Source organism: Antechinus flavipes, chromosome 4 (genome assembly GCF_016432865.1).
Source record: "Antechinus flavipes isolate AdamAnt ecotype Samford, QLD, Australia chromosome 4, AdamAnt_v2, whole genome shotgun sequence".
NCBI lineage: Eukaryota > Metazoa > Chordata > Mammalia > Dasyuromorphia > Dasyuridae > Antechinus > Antechinus flavipes.
The window spans coordinates 469,874,932-469,898,856 of record NC_067401.1 but is presented as its reverse complement, the minus strand read 5'-3'; the positions used below and the strand labels follow the sequence as shown (position 1 = coordinate 469,898,856).

The 23,925-nt window shown below is 40.0% G+C and overlaps 1 protein-coding gene across 9 annotated transcripts in view; it reads right to left on the bottom strand.

Moving 5' to 3' along the window:
- Positions 1-23,925, bottom strand: part of DAB1 (DAB adaptor protein 1) — a 316,440-nt gene that overhangs the window by 29,108 nt on the left and 263,407 nt on the right. For 5 of the 9 annotated variants that reach the window (XM_051999579.1, XM_051999582.1, XM_051999580.1 and 2 more), the window contains 5 exons: positions 14,160-14,216; positions 14,018-14,068; positions 8,687-8,749; positions 5,782-5,890; positions 1,126-1,674 (listed from right to left, as the gene is read on the bottom strand). In XM_051999579.1, coding sequence (XP_051855539.1) covers positions 1,126-1,674; positions 5,782-5,890; positions 8,687-8,749; positions 14,018-14,068; positions 14,160-14,216 — 829 coding nt within the window. The other 4 variants (XM_051999584.1, XM_051999585.1, XM_051999586.1 and 1 more) reach the window with 3 other exon arrangements.

Here is a 23,925-nt window from a genome sequence, read left to right as displayed (position 1 = left end):
GCTCCCTCTCCTGACTCCAGGCCCTTCCTCTGGCTGTCCCCCACACCTGGAGCACGGTCCCTCCCTCCACTCCCAGCTTCCTTCACGACTAAATTCACATTTCATCTTCTGCCAGAGGCCTTCCCCAGGACTCCCCGTACCCCGTTTGCTAGCGCCCTTCCTCTAGAATCACCTTCTCCTTGACTGCATACATCCTTTGCGCTCAGCGTTGTCTCCATATTGCTTTCCCATGACCGTGTTAGCTACTTGGGCATGGGGCTCTATTTTTGCTCCCTTTTTTTGGGTAACCTCATGGAATTCTTTCCATGTGTATCTTTCCCAGTACGTTGCACACAGCAGTCTCTTTAAAACATTTTTCTATAAATATGTGGATAATATATATTATGTAATATATTAACATATAATGTAATATACAATATATTAATATATAACATGATATAAATAATATATAATATATAAATATAAAATAATGTACACTATATTATAATATATCAACATAATGCAATCTATAAATATATATTTTTCTATAAATATGTGGATAATATATATTATGTAATATATTAATGTATAACATAATATACAATGTATTAATATATAACGATATAAATAATATATAAATATTAAATAATGTATCATATCAACATAATGCAATCTATAAATATATATTTTTCTATAAATATGTGGATAATATATATTATGTAATATATTAATGTATAACATAATATACAATATATTAATATATAACATGATATAAATAATATATAAATATTAAATAATGTATCATATCAACATAATGCAATCTATAAATATATATTTTTCTATAAATATGTGGATAATATATATTATGTAATATATTAATATATAACATAATATACAATATATTAATATATAACATGATATAAATAATATATAAATATTAAATAATGTATCATATCAACATAATGCAATCTATAAATATATATTTTTATACACAACATATTTTATGGACTCGATGGGCTGACAGTGATTGTCATCCATCACTGAATCGATCAAAGGACCCTGAGATCCGGGGATGTTCTCCCTAGATTTGCCCGCCTCCAGAGCCACGCCCCTTTCCCATAAGTGCCAGCGGCGGGAGCTACTCACGTGAGTTGGTCGATGGCGTCGTTGAAGTCACAGGGGTCAAGTTCAGTTGGGAGATGTCGAAGTCGTCACAGTCGTCCGTGTCCTGAGCCACCCCGACTTTGTTGAAGTAACTGGAGAAGGCCTCTGAGGTACAACTGAGGGAAGGCTGGTCGGGTTTCCGGGAGGGCACCGGGGGAGGCGGGACCATCTGGAAATCCTTAAACATTTCTTTCCCCATTTTCTGCCGGGGCCTGTCTGTCTGGGGGCTGGACCGGGTGGAGTCGCTGGTGGCGGGGAGCGCGGCGAGGGGGGCGAGGGCACCTTGGAACATGGCGGCCGGCAAAGGCATCACAGTCTGTGTGGGCAGGAAGGCGGCGGGCGGGAACTGGCCGGCCACGGACGGCCACGCCTGCTGGGGGGCGGGGAAGATGCCCGGCTGGCCCCACGCTATTGGCTGACCCCCGGGCATCACCTGCGCCACTGGCGGCGGAGCACCCATGGCGATTTGCTGCTGAACTAGGGGCTGCTGCCCCCAAAATGAGGGGAGGACGGCGCCCATGGCAACGTAACCTGGGGGGAGAAGTTGGGAAGGGAGTTCGGTTAGGGCCATCCGGATCAGAAAATCTTTCCAATCCATAACGATGGCAATCGCAGCCGCAACAAGACTGATAAGAAATTGTACAGCCCTGGGGAAAACGCGTGACCTTCCGGGTTTCTAATCAGTTCTGATAGCGGATTTCTTTTTTCCTTCTTTTTTTAATGAAAGCTTTTTATTTTCAAAACAGATGCATGGCTAATTTTTCAACTTTGACCCTTACAAAACCTTGTGTTCCAGATTTCCCCTCCTTCCCCCACCCGTCCCCTACTGGCAAACAATCCAATCCGTATGTGTTCCATCCAGTATATGTACGCGTTTCTACAATTCTCTCGCTGCACAAGAAAAATCGGACCAAAAAGGAAAAAATGAGAAAAAATAAAATGGAAGCAAACGACCACCAAAAGAGTGAGAATGTTCTGTTGGGATCCACACTCAGCTGGCACTCTAATGGCTTTGGTAGAGAACGTTCCCCCCAGGAAGTCCTTGTATCAGTGAAATCAAAAACCCAGTCTCTAAGGCGGGCTTATTTTCACAGCGACTCTGGGAGGTAGGAAAAGGAGGTTGGATTATGAGTCGTGTTTTATATATGAAGAAATTGAGACCCTCCCCCCTGCCCTGATGGCCTTCCCCAGCTAACAGGTGGCGGAATTAAGGCCCAATCCCCGATCTCCCTTTCTGGGCCCGGCCTCCCTGTGCTGTCCCCAGAATGAGCAGTCAGTGCGTGGACAAAAGGCTTCTACCAGCAGGAACTGAGCAGTAGCTTGAGAATTTCCCAGCGAGCATTTGAACTCCAAGAACGATCCGCAGCGCGAGAGAGAGTGATTTTATTTTTTCTTTCTTTCTTTCTTTTCTTCCTCTTCTTCTTCAAATCAGGGCTGACAGATGGGTTGAGCACATTTTTCTGGAGAGCTATTAGCATGTCTCCCTGGCCCTGTGCCATCTGCTGAGAGCACAGTATTTGAGGAGGGGGAGGGAGAAGGGGGACAGAAGCTTGGAATCACAGTTGGGAGTCACAGGGAAACGGGTTGGTGTGTCTGTGCATTTGAAGGTCTCTCACACTGAGGATAGAATACAGCACGGGAACTCTGGCCCCTGAGCGACATTTCTCTCTAGCCCGGTGGGATATCTTGGACCCTGAAAAATCATGTGAGACTGGTATGGGTTTGCTTTGGAACGACTGAGCAGGTTATCAACAGTTTACTTAGGGGTGTCCATCAGGGGAGAAGTAACCCTGAGGAGCATCCGCTTGGACAACCGAGCTCCAGTCCAACAGAAGTCTTCCAGGTCAGGAACTGAAAGGAGTCGATTAATTAACGAGCCCCTGTGAATTTTGTTTTCCACTAACTAGTGAATGAGAGCTGACAAATACAGGGGGAAGTAGCAAAGAACTGGGATGGGGGTAAGGATTTACAGTGACTAAGAAATAGTTGGGGAAATATTAGAAGATTTGGATGAACCGATATCAGGTCAAGTAAGTAAAAGTAGTAAAATAATGTCCACGATGACAACAATGAAAATGGAAAGGACAAAGGAAACAAAAATGAAAGTGGAAAAAAAAAAAACTAGGTTGGATTCAGAGAAGAATCATAACAACGTATATGGATGATGGCTACGAAGAACTAATGTATTTTACTCAGGTGAAGTGTTGGTTCTTTTTGCTGAACTTTTATCACTCTTTTGTATTCTTTATTATAAGGGATGGCTCTCTTGGAGAGAAAAAAGAGGGGCATATTGGGATATTAAGGCCATATAAAAACCAAAAATAGGAATAAAATTGCTTTTATTGAAAAAATCAATAGGGAGGAGGAGAATACCATTGTTTTCTTAAGTATGGTCTCCACAGGACTGGAAGTGATTTTATATTTAAGGAAAAGTATTTATCAATTGAGCAACTATATTGATTTGGGGACTGAATGAAAGTAAATGCTTTTTTTTTTTTTGAAGGAAGAGGTAGACTACTAAAGAACTAAGCCTGTTTTTGTAACACTGGAGAAATATAAAAGATCAGTGTTTCTCCTAGGAACTACTTTTTTTTTTTTTTTTTGAAGGATGTGGTGTTTTCTGTATATACCAAAATAGTCACAGTAACACTTTCCTTGTCATAGCAAAGAACTGGAAACCGAGGTAGGAGATTGGCTGCCAAACTTTGGGACATGATTGGGATGGGCTAGTTTAAGGAGTATGAAAAATTTAGACATAGGAAGACTTATATGAACAGATAAAAAGTAGAATAAGCAGAATAAGAAAACAATATTCTCAGCAGTGACAATAATATAAATGGAAAGAACCAAAAATAGAATTTTTGTAATTATAAATGACTAAACTTGGCTTCTCGAAGTGAGGGTAAAATGCCCTTCTCTTCCTTCTTTGCAGAGGTGAGAGAATATGAGTGCTCATAATTGAATATACTGTTAGACTGGAATGATGCTGTTGAGTAGTTTTATTAAGCTGTTTTTTTCCCCCTTCCTCCCTCCCTCTCTTCCTTCCTTCCTTCCTTCTTTCCTTCCTTCCTTCCTTCCGTCCTTCCTTCCTTCCTTCCTTTCTCCCTTCCTTCTTTCCTCCCTTCCCTCCTCCTTCTCTTCCCTTCTCCCTCCCTTCCTTCCTTTCCCCATTCCTCCCTTCTTTCCCTCCCTTCCTCCCTTTGGATGGGACTTTATGTGTACTGTGGTACAACTCCATCCGACAGATGAACAGGACTGCATCTCCCTCCGCATGGCAGTGAAGGGTGAATGAATGTGGAAATGGATGCTTTGAGGCTGCCTTTTTCTATTTCTAGAAGGGTGGAAAATAGTCATAGTTAGAGTAAAGGGTCACTTGCAGGCTCAGGCTTTTCTTCCAGAATTTCCCTTTTGAATATTTTTTGCTTCATTGTAATGCAAATAGAAGATCACCAGCATAACTGGCAATCAATGGAGATGACTCAGAGCCCCTTAGAGAAGCATAAAAGAAAGTAAAGAAGGCCGAGAGTCACCAAATGTGAGAAAATAAAACAGAGAATGTAAGAGCTGGGATGGGGCTTAGGGAAGAGAGTCCTTTGGGATGACCTCTAGAACACGGACTATTAAAACAGAGCTTGAAGGGACCTTGTAACAGAATAATTAGAGCTGTTAGGGGGCTTAACATAAAGGATTCCACATAAACTTGCATGGACCTTAGAAGTCTTCTACCCCTCCTCTCGTTTTACAGATGAGGAAACTGAGACCCATTAGAGTAAATGACTTCCCCGATATTAAGGGCATAGTGTCATAGGTAGAGTTTGACCTCATGTTTTCTGAGGCAATAATATTATTTTTACTATCTCACCATTCCTCCCTAGACTTTCAAGGACTCTCAGAGACATTAGACATAAAAGCAGAGAAAGTTAGAGCAGAGAATGCCCACGCTCGATGGGCCCTAAGAGATGCCCTAGTTTCAGTCATTTTATGGATGAGATGAATGAATCCCCTTCCCTCTTCCCTGTCCTTTCCAACTTAGAGTAAGAGATGATTCCTCTATATCAAAACTTTTTAAATTAGGTTCATGACCTCATATGAGGTCATATAACTGAATATCGGGGTCATGAAATGATGATTTATTATCAGTAAATGTTTGATTTATAGAACCATTTTATAAACTTACATACCCAAGGCTGTATAAACATTTCTTGGGCTTAAAGGGGTTATGGGTGGGGAAAGTTTTAAGTCAGAGATGTCACACTCAAGGAGAAATGGGGCCTAATTCATAATCCGGAGAGGGGAATGGCTGACCATTCCAGTGTCCCTGCTGAGAAAATCCCATGTGCTCTGTGGTCCACAGGGTGATGAAGAACAGACCTGCTTGAATGACTCAATATCAACAAATCCATACCTTACGCTCTCTGTAGGCCATATACCGACTCCATTTTCATAATGTAATATTATCTTCATTTTAATATAGCTTTATTTATTTGTTAATTATTCCCCAATTATGTTTTATTTCCATTCAGAGAGCACTTGGGAGTGTCAGGGGCTGCACAACAGGGAGGGTGTGTTTCCCATCTCTGTTGTCCAGGATGGGGCCTGGGCGAAGGCCCATCCCAGTGAGCTGATGTCCTTCCTTACCTGAGGGTACAGCAGTAGTGCTGAAAGGAACAGAACCAAACATTTCGGCACTAGCGGGGAGTGTCTGAGATGAAGACGGGATAAAGGCATCACCTGGAGTTGCAGGAGTCTGAAAAAGAGAAAGGATCAGATGCAGTGTAATAAGGAAGACCACCGTGATGTGTGGGAGGGGAGGTGCTGGCCACAAAATGGCGAGATGATGGTTACCATGGGGGGAGAGGCTCTGGTGACAAAACGGCGGGATGATGGTTACCATGGGGGGAGAGGCTCTGGTGACAAAATGGCGGGATGATGTTACCTCTTTTCATCTTAGAAGCCAAAGCAGAATGAGCTAGTACATGCTAATACAGGCTTGTCTCTGGGCAAAGCAGTTTTCTGACCATCTCTGGGATCACAGAGGATTTGAGTGGCAGAGTGGGACAGTAAAAAAATGGGACTTGAGTTGAAAAGTCCTCGGTTCAAATCCTACCTCAAACACCTGCCACTCGTGTGATCCTGAGCAAGTCACTTCTCTGTGTCTGTAAAAGGATTTCAAAGGCCTCTTGCAGGTTTAAGTTTGTACCCCCAGAGTTAAAGCTCTAAGGGGGATGGTGAAATCTAATCCTTCATTTTACAGATAAGAAAACAGTAACTGACTTAATAACACTAAGAAGATAAATGGTAGAACCAGAAATCAAATGCACGTTCTTTGTCTTTGAACATGGTCGCCTGTCCACTATGGCAGTGAGCCTGTGGCTCTGAATCGCTCTTCTCAGTAGGAAAAACCTGGACTTGATTTGACTTTCTGCTCCTCCTTAGGGTCCTCAGTTCCCTTCACTCCCACTGCCTCTTTTCCATCCTCACTGACACTTCAGAATCCCAGGAGCCCAATTACTGGTTTTAGAAGAACTCTTCAGATGCTCTGACCCCCCCCCCCCCATCATTCTCCCCACCTTCTTCCCCTCCCCTGTACCTGGCTTTTGGCCAGATCTCCCCAGTCAAGCTCCTTCATAGGGCTTTTATTCTCAGGTGGGAAGTGGTGACCGTCTCCAGATCCCACGCTCTTCCCACCCCACCACACATCTTCGTATTAGGAAAAGCACTGACATATTGGAGATAGAGACCAGAATGGCAGAGGGGCTTAAAGCTGTGACATATAAATTGTGAATTCCTCATTTGATTGTAAATAGGAACTGTCTGTCTTTCTGTTTGTAATATTTTCAGTGCTCAACACACAGTATGTACTTAATATGTCTATAACTAACATGAGAATCAGAGATATTAGGGAGATTTCCTTTAGAATAATAGAATAATGTGATGGAAATCATGGGGTCCCTCTGAGATTGGGGGACATCTTATTGTTTTTAAGTAGCTAATGAACTAATTCAAAAGGGCTTGGAAATGCAGCTTTTTGGCTCAATATCAACTTCCTTACTCCTGGAGTTGTGTGAACATCAAAAGGTCTGCCTGTGGTAGTCATGGATGTTATTTCCATCCTATTTAATCTCTGCCTGGTGACCCTTTGGGGCTTTGCTGTTGAAGGTGTCCCTGATCTGCAGGAGGTCAGACGACTATTTTTCTAAGGTATCACTGAACCCTACATCAGAAGGACAAAAGAGCAAGGTTCCAATTTCATGGCATCATTCCCATTTCTCCTGCTCTGCCCAATGTCCCGGGAGCTCCCTACCATCAGGTGTCAGGAGCTGTGCAGCTGGCCCCGGACTTCCCTTCTGGCGTCAGCGGCTGAAGACCCCCATCTGTGTTCAGCAAAGGGGTCACTGCCCCTTCTTGCTGATGCACATCTAGCCAGTGACCCGTGGCAATGTTGCTTCAGGCTGGGACTACCGCAGGAGGCTGGCCCTGAAGATTTCCTAGTAACTTCAGCTGCACCAGTGAGGGCAGCAATCGTGGAAAACCTTTTGTATTTATCAGAGCTTCCCAGCAGCCCAGAATACATAAAATTCTCCCAAGGTGTGGATTCTGGGATTTCCAAAGTCATTCTTATCTGTGCCTCCTTTCTTATGAGTAATAATTCATTTTGTTAGATTATGCTTCTTTGTTACAAAGGATTTGCCTTATTTTTTTTGGGGGGGGGAAGTTGGGATGAAGAGGAAAACAAATGCAAATTAAAATTAATTTAAATAATTAACTAATCAATAATAACTGAATACTGAATATGAAGTCCTTGAAGGCCTTGAAGCTGCAAAAATAAAAATGAAGTATTTCTTGCCCCTGAGGAATTTACAATTAACTCGACAGCATTTATTATGCATCTATACTAATTTCAGGGGACACAAAGGCAAAATCAAATCAACAACCCCAAATTCTGATTTCTTGTACCATCATTTCTTCTTACCCCTTAGAAGTACATTATACCTTAAAAAGTAGAGTCCAGTGGGTTCATTTTACCTACCAGCATGGAGAAACTCAGACAGACATAGAGAATACTACTCTGGTAAGCAACTCTGCTAAGCTCTAATATTTTAATACAAAGGTCTTGCCTGGAACCTCTGTTCTCCCTCCCAATAACAGTCAGCTCTGCAGAACCACAGCCTGTTTATTTGTACCAGCCCTGAATCCTGGATGGTCTCTGCTTTGACAAGAGTGATCTCAGGGATGGAGATGGAGAGAAAAGGAAAAGGAGAGAGGGAGAGTTAGAGACAGAGACAAATACAGAGACAGAGACAGACAAGAGATACAGAGAGAAATAGAGAAACACAAATAGAAGCAGAGATAGAGACAAAGACAGAGACAGAGAAAGACAAGAGACAGGAGGGGGAGAATACAAGCATTAGCAGCTGTCATATGCTTCTCAAGAACCAACAGCACTGCTTCTTAATTATAAGTGAAGAATGGAGGATGCTGGGAAAAGAAAAGAAAAAAATACTGGGAGATCACAGGGCATAAGTAAAGAATGGATACTTACTGGGGGGGAGGTTATATCTGGAGGGGTGGACATGTCCCCAAAAAGCTCTAACTGGGTCACAGCCTGAAAAGGAAAAAAGTTTGACAACATAAATGCATTTTCTTCTGCTTCTTGGGAACAGATGATGTTCATTAGATTTTTTTTTCTTAGAAAATGGTTCATAAACTCACAAAAACTTAATGATTCCTCACATAACTCACCCTTAAGTAGTGTTTTAGATTTACAAAACGTTTTCCTCAGGAGATCCTTACAAGATGTAGGTATTTGTCAAGATAGTCATCCCCATTCAGCAAGTTCAGTGAACTTCCTGGCTTAATGTCAACCAGTTAGGAAGTGTCACAGGTAGAACTGGAACTCACAGTATGTGTTTGTTTTTTTTTTGTTGTTTGTTTGTTTTTTTTTTTTTTTCTGCTTTGGAACTCACAGCTTGCAATTCCAAAATTCAGCTTTTGTGGCCTAATATGCTAGACTTCCTTTGTAGCTACAGAAATTACTTGATAACAATAATTTCCTTATCTAATCGACCATTTATCTACTGTTAACTAGCTTCTTTTCCAAGTTAGACTAGATCATTATCTCATAATTTCTATATAACATTTCTATAATAGTATACATGATACATCCACATATTTGTACATTTTGTGCATTTGTATTTATATATTTATACATTTGTAACATAGATGTTACAATGATAATACTTTATACTTCTCAATATACTTTTAGATGCTTATCTCATTTATCCTCACAATTATCCAGTGAGAAACGGACTCGAGCATAGCAAAGGAAGGGTCGTTCTTCACTGATACACCTGATAGACCTGTCATCTTACTTGTAGGGATGGATACTGTCTCTTATCAATGAATGCTAGTATCCTTTCACATCTAGTCCCTCAGATCTTTCTGAAAAACCCTAAGGAACAGATGTCATCATTCAAAAGGAGACACTCACCATGTCCGGGACCTGTGTGGTTTCTTTAATATTGTCCTTGTTATCTACTTAACTGAAGTCATTTGGGCAAGTGCCACAGCTGAAACATGTCTGCACAAGTACTCAAATCCAGGTTTGGGAAGTGAAATTTGGTTAGTAGTCAAATAGGGAGTCTTCCAGGATGTCAATCCAAGATGGAAGCCTATTTCCTCTCACTGAAGTGAGTGAATGTTTAAAAATGATTTTTACTAAAGGCACAAAGATGCACAAGGGGGAGGGATTGTGAATGTTAACGATATGACGTGTGAACAATCAGATGCAGAATATAACCCTACTTTGAGATGTCCACCTATCCTGCCATGTCACCGTTCACCAGCAGTGGATATTCGGAAACACAGACTCCTATGAGAAAGGTGTGAAGGTTTCTGGGATCACAGAAACATCAGAAGCATACTACATATGAAAATGTGTATATATATATATATATATATATATATATATATATATATATATATATATATATACATATATATATGAAAATATATACAGATACATATATCTTGTATACATGTTTAATATATATATATATACATATATATATATATATATATATATATATATATATATATATATATATATATATATATATATGTAAAATCTTTGTGTCTACAAGTCCCAGGGTTATAACTTTAAAATATGATTCTACTTAGAGCTGGAAGACTGCAGAGGACACGTGTCCTAATTAAAATAGAAATGCGTTCTTGCAGGCTATATTTTGACTTAGAAAACCACAAATTAATATTATATATGGCATGTTGCTATTTACTTTGTTAAATATTTCCTAATTATACCTGAATCTCATTAGGGCCACATTCAAGAGTTTGTGAGCCTCAAGCCACAAGTTTGATGCATCGGATATACTGCAAACCACTCATTTTATAAAGCAGCAAAGAGAAACCCAGAAGGGCTACGTGATTTTCCGAGGCCACAAAAATAACCAGTGACAGAGCCAGAATTTCCACCCAAATCCTTTCAATTGAGAACCAGGGCTTTTTTCATTGTTCTATCTTGGTTTTTTAGGAGCTCAGTTTTTTCACTTGCAATACCTGCTTACTCTTTGTAGGAGATGGTACAGCCCAGGAAGAAACCTACTTAGTTTGGAATAACACTTCTATATTTGTGGATATCTTTTATAATTTTTGACCATTATAATCTGAAAGAGACATGGATTCAAGTTACAGAATGTAACTTATAAAGATGGCTAATGTGGGACTTTGTTTTGAGGGGATGGCTAATGTGGGACTTTGTTTTGGTTGACGACATATATTTGTTACAAGGGTGGGTTTTTCTTTTTTCTCCCCTCCCCTTTTTCTAGTGGAAAGGAAAGAAAATAAATGCTTGTGAGTTTTTTTTTTTTTAATTTTAAGTACTGGAATAGAGTACTCTGGATGGAGGGGATCTCCATATTCTTCCTGTTAATTACTATTTAACCTTGGGCTGGTTATTCCTTGGTAATCAATTTTCTTACCTGTAAATTAAAGGTTAAAGTCTGTCCCAAAGCCAGAATTTCTGATCATATTTCTTTCCCAATACATAGACTTCTTTTTGATACACAGAGTATCCCTAAAGTCTTAGTGAAGCTTTAAATGGTATTTTAAGTGGTAATGTCATAGTGATGAGGTAGAATAATATGGATAAATTTGTCTTGGTGATGACCTTTGGAAATGTCAGCAATCTCCTGGTAAAGTCTTTGAAGGTCTCCTAAGAAGAGTTGAAGAAGACCTATGAATAGTGGTCAAGTATTATTTCTCTTCCTTTCAACAAAAGGTCTTTTCGATTTCTGAGAAAGCAATTCTGCTGCTGAGAGAATGGCTGGAGATAAAATGTCTCATAATTCATTGCCTTCTTCCCCGCTCTAAATTTGGCCAAGTGGCCCATAAAATGAGGAGTGAACTGGCCAAGAAAGCATTAGAATACTCTGCCTAACTCGGATGGGACACACACATCCTTTTTTCTTAATTGTCTCTTCCCCAAGTTCAAAGCCAGCTCTACAAGTAGGTCATTTGGCTATTGCTTGGAAGGACTGGGTTCATTTATTCTTTGAAGAGGCTCAAAAATTCATAAAAGTAATAATTCTATTTAATCATCTTCAGTGAAGCTTCAGGGCTCACTCCTGATTGGAACACACTTTCTTTAAAACAGAAGGACATCTCTCTTTCCAGTAGAGGGAGAAAATTAAAATGAAGTTAATAATTAAGTCATACAATTTACATTTGAAATGTGCTGAACTCACGGTACACTTTTTACTAACAGCATAAAGATAATTTATGGCTTAATTTTCTCCTTAAGCACAACTTTTAAAATAACCTTCATTCTTGAAATATGGATTTTCCAATGCGTATGTATGTGTGTGTATGTATACATGAATATGTGTATATGCATATGTATATGTATATATATTTCTTTTGCCAGAGTATTTTCATTCAAGCACTAAACTAGGAAAATAAGGAGAGGAATAAAACACATGTTGTTATTTCATTCCATCATGGTGGATGTTTAACTAGCACCTTTAGTTAATTAAATTTTGTAGAAAATGAAATTCCTGAGTAATAAAATTAAGAATAATTTTAATAGTCATATGTGATTGCAAATCTGGAGTAGGAGATACTTTGACCCCCCCCCCCCTCCCCGGGGCCCTTCATTGCTAACCTAACAAACCATAATCCTCCACTGTACTCCCTCCCTCTCCATTCTATTGGCTTTCTTATTACCCAGCTTGATTATTACCTCTTCCATAGACCTTTTCTTAATACTGACATACATTCCAGGAATGAACACAGCCTTTTGAACATCTCAACCCATGTTCATATTTTCTTTAATCTTGTTTTTTCTACCAACTACTTTCCTGTGGGCTTCTAAAATTCTCAGGACTCCTCTATCCTTAAAAAAAAACAAAAACAAAAACAAACAAAAAAAACAACCCTTAAAAAAACCTTCAGTTTTACCCTACCAACCCCTTGAGTGACCTTCCAATAACTGTCTTCTTTTTTATAGCCAGATTCATTAAAACCAAAATCCTCTTATTTTAATTTCTTCCATTCTTTTCCTTCCCACTCACTTCTCAACTCCTTCCAATCTAACTTTCAATCTGGATTGTTCAAATGACCCTATCTCTTGATCATTACTGGTGAATTCTAAAGTTCATTCTCAACATTCATCCTTCTTGATCTCTCAGCATTTCCTGAGATTATCAACCACTCCCCTACTCCTGAAGATATTCTCTCTCTCTCTCTCTCTCTCTCTCTCTCTCTCTCTCTCTCTCTTTCTGTTTCTTTGTCTGTCCCTTCTCAGTATCCTTTTTCTTTGTTAATTAATTATTGATTCTTTAACCATGGGGATGTCCAAAGCTCCATACTGGGTTTCCTTCTATGTCCTTTCTTGATTCCCACCTCAGATCCCATAAAAAGTTCAATGGTTGATATCCTTAAGGATCCTATCCATCCATCTATCCATTCCTCCCTCCCTCCTTCCCTACATACATACACACAGAAATATATATACATTTGTGTGATTATGTGTATGTATATACATATACATACATATATACACACACATATATGATGCTCAATAAGTGATTGTTGGATTATATAGTATCAACTATTATAGTTATCAGGAAACATTTCTACTTTACCTATAGACCACAAGCTCCATCCAAATCTCTTTAGGCTATCTTTACAGTACCCTACACATAACAGATATACTATGCATTTCATCAGTATATGTTCAGTGAATAAATGAATGAATGAATGAATAAATGGATAAATGAATGAAAAAAATGTCCTAAAATTAATGATGCCCCAAAATAAAAAGGAGTGGCTCATTTTTACAAGAATTCTTTATGGAGAGGTTGTGGTGGTTGATTGTGGTGGATTGGTTAGACTGATTAACCTCTGGAGCCTTCTTCTTAGATCTGAAATTATGAGAACCGTAAATGGACTGAAGAAGAAAATGGCCAACCATTCCGGTGTCTTTGCCAGGAAAATCCCAAATGGGGTCATGGAGAGTTATCCATATCTGAAATGACTTCACCACCACCACCACCACAGAACGACACAATCTTATCTGAGTAGTTGAAGCCAAATCCTACAATGTGTAACCACTAGCTGGGGAATTCTTTTTTGAAAGGGCTGCTTCCTTCCCCCATTACTCTGTAGCTACTTTCCTTCTCATAATATCCCACATTACACCTGGGAATGGTTTTGTTGGACCAACCTTGGACATAACCTTTCCCATCTCTTGTGAGACTCCTATTTCCTGCCCCACACCTAGCTACCCCCCAAACTTCCTGGTTCTCCATGGGACACAAAAGAACTGGTCCTAATAGCAAGGACCTCGTAGCCTTACCTGATTATCGACCCTGAAACACTCTTCAAAGTCCACCAGTGAGTTTCGGTTCTGAAACCACAAGGGATGATGCGTGAAAATGAAATGAATGACATGAAGACAACTGTAATAAGTGACCTGAAGAGGGACCTCCCAGTCTTACCGGTATGGCAGCTGCAAAGCGCTCTTCAAAGTCATCAAAGGAGTGACCGTTCTGGAACTGGAAGGCATGACGAAGGGACATGAAATGAGACACATCATGGCATGAATTGATGAAGATGAGGATGTTGCCTGGGATCTCTGACCCCCTACAAGCAGCTGAAACACTGCTACTACTAAAACACTGTGCCGTTTGATCCTCCAAATCACAATACATAAAAACGAAAACAAACACTGGAATGTTTATATTCCTCACAATGACCCCACAAGGTGACTAGCCACTTATTAGCCCCATTTTACAGACTGTCACAATAAATCTTGAAGAAATCAGTGACTTGCTCAAAGTTACTTGGTTGGTGTTACAATTGAGATGAACTCATATCAACTGAGTCCATCATATACAATGGAAATCCTGTGATTTGGAAATCACTTTGACCATGAATGGTTAATGGAACAGTGAAACGAGTCATAGGCACATTTAAAAATGCTATCCATATTTTGGTTAAAGTACAAACTCTTATACTGGTTATCATTCGCTGGATAATTTTAACAAGCTAGAAATACCTTTGAAGAATACATAGGAATTTGAAATTTCATCATCTCTGAATTAGCATAGTTAAAATGCGGAAATTCAAGTGCATGGGTGACCCTTCTATTGAGAAAATTAACTGAGTGGCCATCTACTTGTCTAAACTACCTGGTGAAGGCACCTCTGAGAGCTAATTGAATTTAATTAAATACCTGATTAATAATGGGTCCCTGTGATCGTATACAATTTTAAGAGGCTAAGTTCAGTCTGATTGTTGTCAGAAGGCATTGCTTTTTTATTCTTCACAAGGTCAAATATTCACCTGACCTTTTGAGTGATTATGAGCAACAGCTGACTAATCTTGACAGTAATTGGACTGAGATTTGTCCAGAAATAAGAGAGAATTTCTAAACCGTGAGGATGGTTTGCATGATGAACATAGCCAGTCAGGGCCACTGTTCACCCAAGTTCCTTCCACAAAAATGATGTGTTTTTTTAGTGTAGCCTATAGAAACAGCAATGGGAATGGTAAGAATTGTGTTGGTCATAACTGTGGCAACTGTTTAATCTGCTAAAGGAAGCTCAATATTCCTGCTCTCAACTCCCGAAGGCATCCTGTGCTTCCTTGAAGTTACAGCAACTCACAGAATTTTAAAGCCAGGTGGGATCTTTGAAATTTGAAAAAAAATTTTTTCTTTAGAATCCTGTATTACCCATAAATTCACCCTCTTCAATTACCATGTCCCCCTCTAGGAATCTCTAACCAGGGGTCCTCAAACTACGGCCGCGGGCCAGATGCGGCAGCTGAGGACGTTTATCCCCCTCACTCAGTGCTATGAAGTTTCTTTATTTAAAGGCCCATAAAACAAAGTTTTTTGTTTTTACTATAGTCCGGCCCTCCAACAGTCTGGGGGGACAATGAACTGGCCCCCAATTTAAAAAGTTTGAGGACCCCTGCGGCTTAGTAAGCCCTCTGAGGGTGGTCTTTCATTTTGTTTTCTTTCCCTTCATAGGATCTAGTACAAAACCTTGTACATAGTTTGTGGGATAGTTGCTGGTGACCAGGATGGGGAAGGGACAAGAAACCAGGTCCTATAAATAAGTGTTCAATGTACTGGATATGTTTCACTTAGAGATAGAAAGCCTTGAACACAGTCATTTTTTCCTGGTACTGGCAAAATTGTTTTGAGAACAAGGGTCACATCTCCTTAGCTCCAACAACCTGAATTAAGAGCAAGAGATGGAAGCCACAGGGATTCATTTTTATTCTTTTTTTCCTATTCTTTGTAAGGCAATCGGAGTTAAGTGATGTTCCCAGAGTTCACACTGCTAGTTAGAGTCAAGAGTCTGAGGTTATATTTGAACTCAAGTGTTCCTGATTCTAGAACCGGTGCCTCCTGGATGCCCAGCCACAGGGATTCTGATTTCAGTGCAACATAAGAAAGAGCTACCTGAGGATCAGAGAGGTTTAAAAAATGGATGGACTCTCTGTGAGACTGTGATGTTAGGGATTTCTGCACTAGACTCCTCCTTCAGATGTCTGCTTGGCTCTGTGCCCATGGCCAGATGACTTAACCTTAGCTTTCTCATCTGTTAAATGGGAATAACATTTCTCTTAGGGTTATTGTGAGAAACACATGAAATGTCTATAATAATGGTTTGTGATCATAAAAATGCTGTAGAAATGTTAGCAATCATCCTCAGGATCAGTATGATTATTGCAAGGATGCACAATGCTGATTGATGAGACAGCGTACAATACAGATTCTTGGAGTCAGGAAGATTTGAGTTCAAATCTCTCTTCAGAATTTGGGTGATCAGTAATTAGCAACAAATGTTCATTAAGCATCTACTAAATACCAGGACTCCCCTCAGGTGCTCACTTTCTGATGAGAGGGAACATATACAAATGATGATGTTCACACAAAATATATACAGAGCAAGAGGGGGTCCAATCAGAAGGGAAGGAACTAACAGTTGGCAGGGGAGGGGAGAGCTTCTTGTACAAAATGGGTTAAGCTGAGCCTTGAAGGAAGCCAACAAAGCCTGGAGGCAGAGGTAAGGACGCAGGGCTTGCCAGGCCTAGGAAACACTCAGGAAAAAGGCCCAGACCTGGGAGAGGGCCAGAGTCGTTTAATCACAGAGTAGGTAGATGATTACAAGATTGAGAAGGGAGAAAAGGGCCAGCTTGTAAAAGGCTTTAAAATTCATAGTATTTTATCTTTCTCTTGGAGGACTATATAAAGAATGGAATCTGAGAGGCAATAGGGTGATGGGTCCTTAAGCCTCCCTTTATCTCAGTTTCCTAATCTGCAAAATTGGATTTTCTGGCCTCTTTATTGTGATGATTCTATAATCATAGTGTGTCTGAGTTAGAATTCATAGACAGGATTCACGTATTCTACATGGGATGAATGAAGATGGGCTCTGAGCCCCCAGCGGTCTCCCTTTTTATGAATCAGCCAAATACTCTTTCTTTACTCAACAGGACAGCAAAAGGCACCGTATGAGCTGTATGAGCAAGAGGAACATTAGGAACTTGTTTTCTGTTTTGTTTTATTTTTTTGTGGGGGGAACATCCTTTGTCTTTAGAACATCTACTTGCCAGACTGAAGCAGGTTCTTAAGAGATCTAGATAATATCTGTAAAGACTTAACAAAATGCTTGGCACGTAGTAGGCAATTAATACATTTTTTGCTCCACCTCCCACCCTTCCCATCCATATTTGAATATGATTCCCAGAACAGTCTTCCTTCTGCTTAAGTCCGGTCTGGAATATTTTCAGGAACCCTTTATTGCCCACAGAATAAAAATCAGACTTATTTGCCTGCATTCAATGCCATATCGGCCCCTTTCCATGCATCTCAGGTTATCTTGGTAGTCAAATCTGAAGGCTACTACATCGAGACAGAAGAAGCAATTCATTGTTTTCATGTCTTGCCTTGGTTTGCACCTTTCTGAAGAATGTGTCCTATTATATGTGTGTCCCAGCTATTTGTATTTCTATCTTATCCTGTCATTAGAATAAAGAACTCCACAAAGATAGACACCTTGATTTCAACAAGCTCTCCATTACTCCTAGGACCTAACACAGGGATTTGTATACAGTAGGTGCTTAGTAATACTTGCTTGTTTCTCAAATGAATAAATGAAAAGGTAAATTATAATCCAGACTGCGACCTAAAAGTTAAGTCTGTGCCTTTATAACCTTTATAAATTTGTTCTTTCCTATGGATTTATGAGTTAGTCTCCCCAGATGGGCTCTAGATCACAGCTTTTAATAAAAAAAACATTTTAGTGTCCAAAATCTCATTATGTGTGTCCAATATAAAAAAGAAAATAGCTATACAACATGATTGATGATTTAAATAAATTTGACAAACACCCTCTGGTTCTCATAAAACAACAACAATATCAACAAATCATATTCCTGCTGGTGAAAATATGGGAGGCTACCTTGCGGAGGCATGAGATTGTCACCTCCCAAGAAGACATCGGTGGGTTCAATTCAGTTCAATTTGGCAAGTGATAAAATAAATATTAATATAGCACATTAAAGTCTGCCATGTACTGTACCGATACGACCTCATCTGGGTCTTGTGACAACTTCATAATGGAGGTATCACAATTCCGATTATTTTACAGGTGCCCAGAGTCACACAGGTAGAATCTGAATCCATACCTTTCCCGAGCCAATTCTCCCATCAACTCTATTCTTTTTTCCTATGTTGCCTCTAATTGAACAAAGAAGCCACACCCTAGTGAAGAGTTATCTATCCCCTTGGAGGAATCAGCAATGTTTGCTCAATCTCATTCATTCAAGCACGTGCAGTCACTTTCCTAGGTCTTGTCAGAGAAGGGATGGAAAGCAGTGCGTCTAGCAAGCTAGAGGGATGACAGACAGATGGGCCAAATGGAAGAAAGACATAAATAACTGATTTCTGTCTATATAATATCTCAAAAACCAAAAGACAAAAGACTCAAAGCTTTCTGGTTGCCTGACATCCTTCCAAGGTGTCAGACGTGGTCCATAAATATTCCTTCGCATTGTCACATCTTTCTCTTGACTCGAGTGGCTGTTTCCCGATCAGACGCCTCAGGTTTTCCTCTAATTCTCTGACCTCTCTTGCTCTTTCTCCTCTGGCCCTACATGGATGCACAGGTTTTATTTCTATGATTTATTCATCCCGTCTATTTTCCAGAATATAGCACAGTATGGCCATTCCACTTTTTCATTAGATCACAGCAAGAGTACCCTCTCTCTGAGTACTTCGATTCTCTCCTCTCCAACAGTTCATACAACTGACAAAGTAAGCATTCCAAAGCTCTGGTGAGATGCCATTAGTCTCCTGATCAAGAAGATTCTAGAGCTCCCCATTGCCTTTGGGACAAGGGTTCCGAATTTTGTGTACGTTTCATGAATTCCACTGGTAATCTGGGGAAATTTATGGATCCCTTTTCAGAATCGTGTTTTGAAATGCATAAGATGCAAAGAAAAACACATGGAAATAAAGATTTTTTAAGGTTCAAATTCTATAAAGAAAGTAAAGAGATTTGCAAAATAAAGCACTTTAAAACTATGATTATTTTCCTTAAATTTACACTTATCTTCATGAGAATGTAGAAGACTTGAGTTCAAATTCAGCTCTAGTACTGGGCAGGTAATTTTAACCTCTCTTGGTCTCAGTTTTTTTTTTTAATTGTGAAATGGGGATAATTATAGAACCAACCTGATACAATTGTTTTGAAAATCAAATGAGATTAAATCTGCACAAAGACTTTTGGGATGATCCATATATGTAAAGTATCCTGAAAAACTTAAAATATAAATCCTAGATATCATTATTATTATTATTATTATTATTATTATTATTGTCATTGCTAAGTAGAAAAGCTGGAATCCCAGGTTTGGACTCAAGAAGACATTATTCCAGATGCTGCTTTGGACATTTATTAGCGGTTCCATTCTCAGTAAGTCATGATTTGGTCTCAGTTTCCTTATCTGTTAAAGAGGAAGTTGCATTTGATGTCTCTGTATGATCATATCATGATGGCCAGTCATTATATCTTGTGTCAGTCACTATGGATGCAAAGACAAAGATGAACAGTCCCTACTCCTGGGGAGTTTATATCCCATTGGGGAACAGTGGAAAATAATAATGGATTTGGGGCCAAGGGACCTAGGAATGAAGGATCATGGATTTAGATGCGAACAAGACCTCAGTGGCCAGCTAGTTGAACAGATGAAAAAACAGCTTTCCTATCCAAAGTCACATAGGTGAGCAGCTGAGGTAGGAACTCAAGTCTTCTGCCTCTAACTGCTTCTCCAGTTCTTCTATTCCCTTCCCCTATGACTTTACATCAACAACTCTCGACCTCAACTTATTTATCTGTGATCTAAGTAGATGAAATCCCTTCCAACTTTAAGTCAATAAAAATAGGAAGCTATGAATCACTTAGCCATAAAATATTTCAATCTGTGTTCTTTAAATGGAGGGAATTTTGAATTCTCTGCTAGACATTAGGCAAAGTCTGGGAACATTTTTTAATTGTGCAGGAAGGTGAGCAAAATCCGAAGTTGACACTTAGACGCAATCCTTTCCTTGGAGTAAGATAAAAGCCACAAAAGCTATCTGACAACGGCTAATGTGGCTGAAGGGAAACAAGAGTGGAAGCTCTGGAACTTAGTAGAAAGAGAGCTCATCTTGAAATCTGAATGGCCTGGTTTTAAGTATTGCTCCTAAAATGTACAAGGTTATGACCATGACCACCTTCAGGCTGTTTAACTGCAGTGTTAACTCTGTAAGACTGGGTTTACCAATAAGATGGCCAGGCCGAGCACAGTACTTGGCAATCATCATCCTTGTTATTGTTTTTGTTGTGTCCCATTCTTCAACATCCCATTTGGGGTTTTCTTTGCAAAGAAACTGAAGTGGGTTGCCACCCTTCAGATCATTTTGCAGATGAGAAGACTGAGGCAGAAGGGGTGAAGTGACTTGCCCAGGATCACCCAGCTAGTAAGTGTCTGAAGTCACATTTGAACTCAGAAAAATGCACTTTTGTAATGGGCTGAGGCTTGAGTTGATGCACTGAGGTCCCAAGCACATGAGGCTAAATAGTCATTGGACCATACTCTATTAATATATAAGCTTGGAGAAAGAATGGCCCCCACCCACTCTTTGTGCAAGTCCTGATGTGTTGTATAGGAAATGACGATTTTGGTGGGTGGAGGCAGGGGAGTGGAAAAGAAAGGGGAAGGAGAGACTTTTGGGACTTTCCTGACTTTTGCCCTGGCACTCCATCCACATCAGCACCAACAACATATTTATAGAGCACTGCAAATTTTGCAAAGCATTTTATATATGTTAACTCATTTACGCCTCACGACAAGCTCAGGAGACACTATTATAATACCTGTTTTACAGATGAGGAAATGAGGTGGAGAGAGGTTTAGTGTCCTTTCAAGTCACTTTTGTTTGTGTTTGGTTTGGTTTTGTTGGGGTTTGTGGTAGGACTCAATTTAGGTCTTCTTGACTCTGTAACATATAATAAATGCTTATTGAGTGATCCATTCATGCTTAATAAAAGCTTGTCAACTGATTCCCTCATTTATTGGTGAACATTCAGGAACTTTGCAAAGAACAAAAAAAAATCTGGCACTGGTCCTATCTATGAAAAGTTTGGGGAGTTCAAACCACCATGGAGGGGTATGGCTTGCTCTCAATGAGATGAGAATATTTGCACACCACTCTCTTGGAAGAATCTGTGCAAACAGAGGGAAGGGGGGGGCCCTCCCTTCTCACTGCAATACGTCTCTGGGAAAGGATGCTATGGCGGCCCAGATGGCCTTCAAGCGCCAATAAGAAATATTGGATGGAGGTAAAACTGAGCCTGGAGAGCACAGGCAGACGCTGAAATTGGAGCAAATTGGAGGAAATTATACATGGAGAGATGTGACATCAAAGGAAAAACCATGTGGGGAGAGATCTACCGGCTGCTCTGACAGCCGTTCTAGGCCACAATTTTTTTTTTTTTTTTTGCTGTGATTTTTTCCCCCCCTTCTTCTTTCCCTGTTGGAATTTGTTTGTTGAGCTGCCATGCATCGGGGTCTAATGGAAAAAACCCTCGGGGAACTGGAATTCAAAGACCTGTGTCCCGGTCTTAGTGACTTCTCTAGTTTGTTATGCAACCTTAGGCAACTCACTTCAAATGTCTGAAGCTTGGCTGCCTCATCTGTTCTATGGAGATAATAACTCCCTTTCTACTTTCCTCCCATGGTTGCTGTGACGACCCAATGAGGGAACAGATGGGTGAATGCTTTGGAAGAGTTAAAAGCACTGTACAAAATTAGGAGATTATTATGATCTCCTAACATGGTACATTACTCAATCCAGCTTTTCGTTCAGAACTATGAATGACTATAAAAACCCACCGCTCTGCTGTTTATTAGGATTTGTGCTTCAGCCACGGTTTGGCCTGGAAGGCTTCTGGGGACTCTTTGGATGGTGTGAAGGATCTGGGACACTAGCAAATGGGACAGACCATAAATAGAATAACATTTTCAACTCCGGAATGGCATCTGAATGATTGATGTCAAAAATTCTCAAATATGCTCCAATAGCATAGATCTGTGAAATGGCGCATCCATTTGGAAGTGCCATTTGATAGCTCAAGTCACCACCTACCCCCCTGCCCATCCCAGTTCTCTCCTCTCCACACATCAGCAAAAGTGGTCCACTCAGCATGTGGAAGATCTTCCTTGGTTTGTCTTGACATTGTGTCGTTGCCAGGAGAGTATAAGATTCGATGAATTAAATTATTAAAAAATCTTCTCCCTCTGTTTCAGAAAAGTCCATGGTTGAAAACATGCCATAATTATTCAGAGCTCTCTACAGAGACATTGATAATTGGATCACAGAACTAGAGGGGACACCATTTAGTCCTGCTCTCTCCTTTTACACTCAAGGAAAATGAGTCTCAGAGAGATCAGGTGACTTCACCAGAAGGTCATATATGTGGAATTAAAAGGGACCTTAGAAGTCATTGGGTTCCATCTCTTCATTTTTTAAAGGAAGAATGACACAGAGAAGTCTGATGATCTACAATCATAGATGTGGAGCTGGAAGAAAACTTGATTCCATTAAATTTAACTTCCTTATTTAACAGATGAAAAAACTGAAGCAGAAGGGAATTAAGTAGCTTGCCTGCAGTCACACAACTAGTAAGTATCTGGGACAGGATTTGAACTGAGATTTTCCTGATTCTAGATCCAGTTCTCTCTTCATTGTGCCTTCTATCCATCCAGATCACAGAGCTAGTAAATGGTGAGAGAAGGTTCTCCCTCAAAGGAGATCTTGAAGTGGAAACAGATAACTGTTTGCCAGGCTGGAACAGATGGCCTCACTGAGGTTTTACAATATCCCATCAAACCTTTCCCTTTCTTTTTTTATGGGATCAGGACACAATTAAATTGTCTTGTTATTTCACCAAAATGGTACCATTATTGCTTCTCATTATTATGGACAGTGTCCTACGCTTACAAAATTACCTTACCTCGTGAGGCAGGCAGTTGAAGAACCATTAGACCCATTTTATGGATATTGAAGCAGTCTTAGGGATGGAAAGTTACTTATCCGATAGCTATTTACTATTGAAAGTAAGGACTAGAGCTCCAAACCTTCTCACTTCCCATCTAGGGCTTGGACCAGTTTGATGAACTGTTGAAAGTATCTAAGCTAAGAATTTACTCTTGAGATACTGAATTTACATATTTGGTTATGGTGCCTTTGAGTGATCAATTAATAGCTAGCTTAGGGTAATAACATGACGTCAGGCCCTCCAACAGTGCTTTTTGAGCTTTTTAAAAAGCTCCATTACTAGTGATGTCTTGGGCTGATGAGACAAATTCCCAACTTCTGTCTCTGGGGAACAGTGTGGCAACCTAGCATTTCTGTTTCCTCTAGGATAGATGAATTAGCTCTGCTTTTAAAGTCTGGAATCTTTAGCCTAGGAAGTTCCTCCCATGGCAACATGCTTGACCCGTGCCTGAAGCACGAATCTTCTCTAAAATTTTTTTTGACCGATGTTCATGCAGCCTCACTTGAACATCCCCAGGGATGGAGAACTCACTATCTTTTCTTTTTTTTGTGAGGTAACTTAGACTATCTATGGGGCAAATCTTCCTTATATTATGGTGAAATTTCCCTTCCTGTCTCTTCAATAAGATACGAAGAAGTACTAG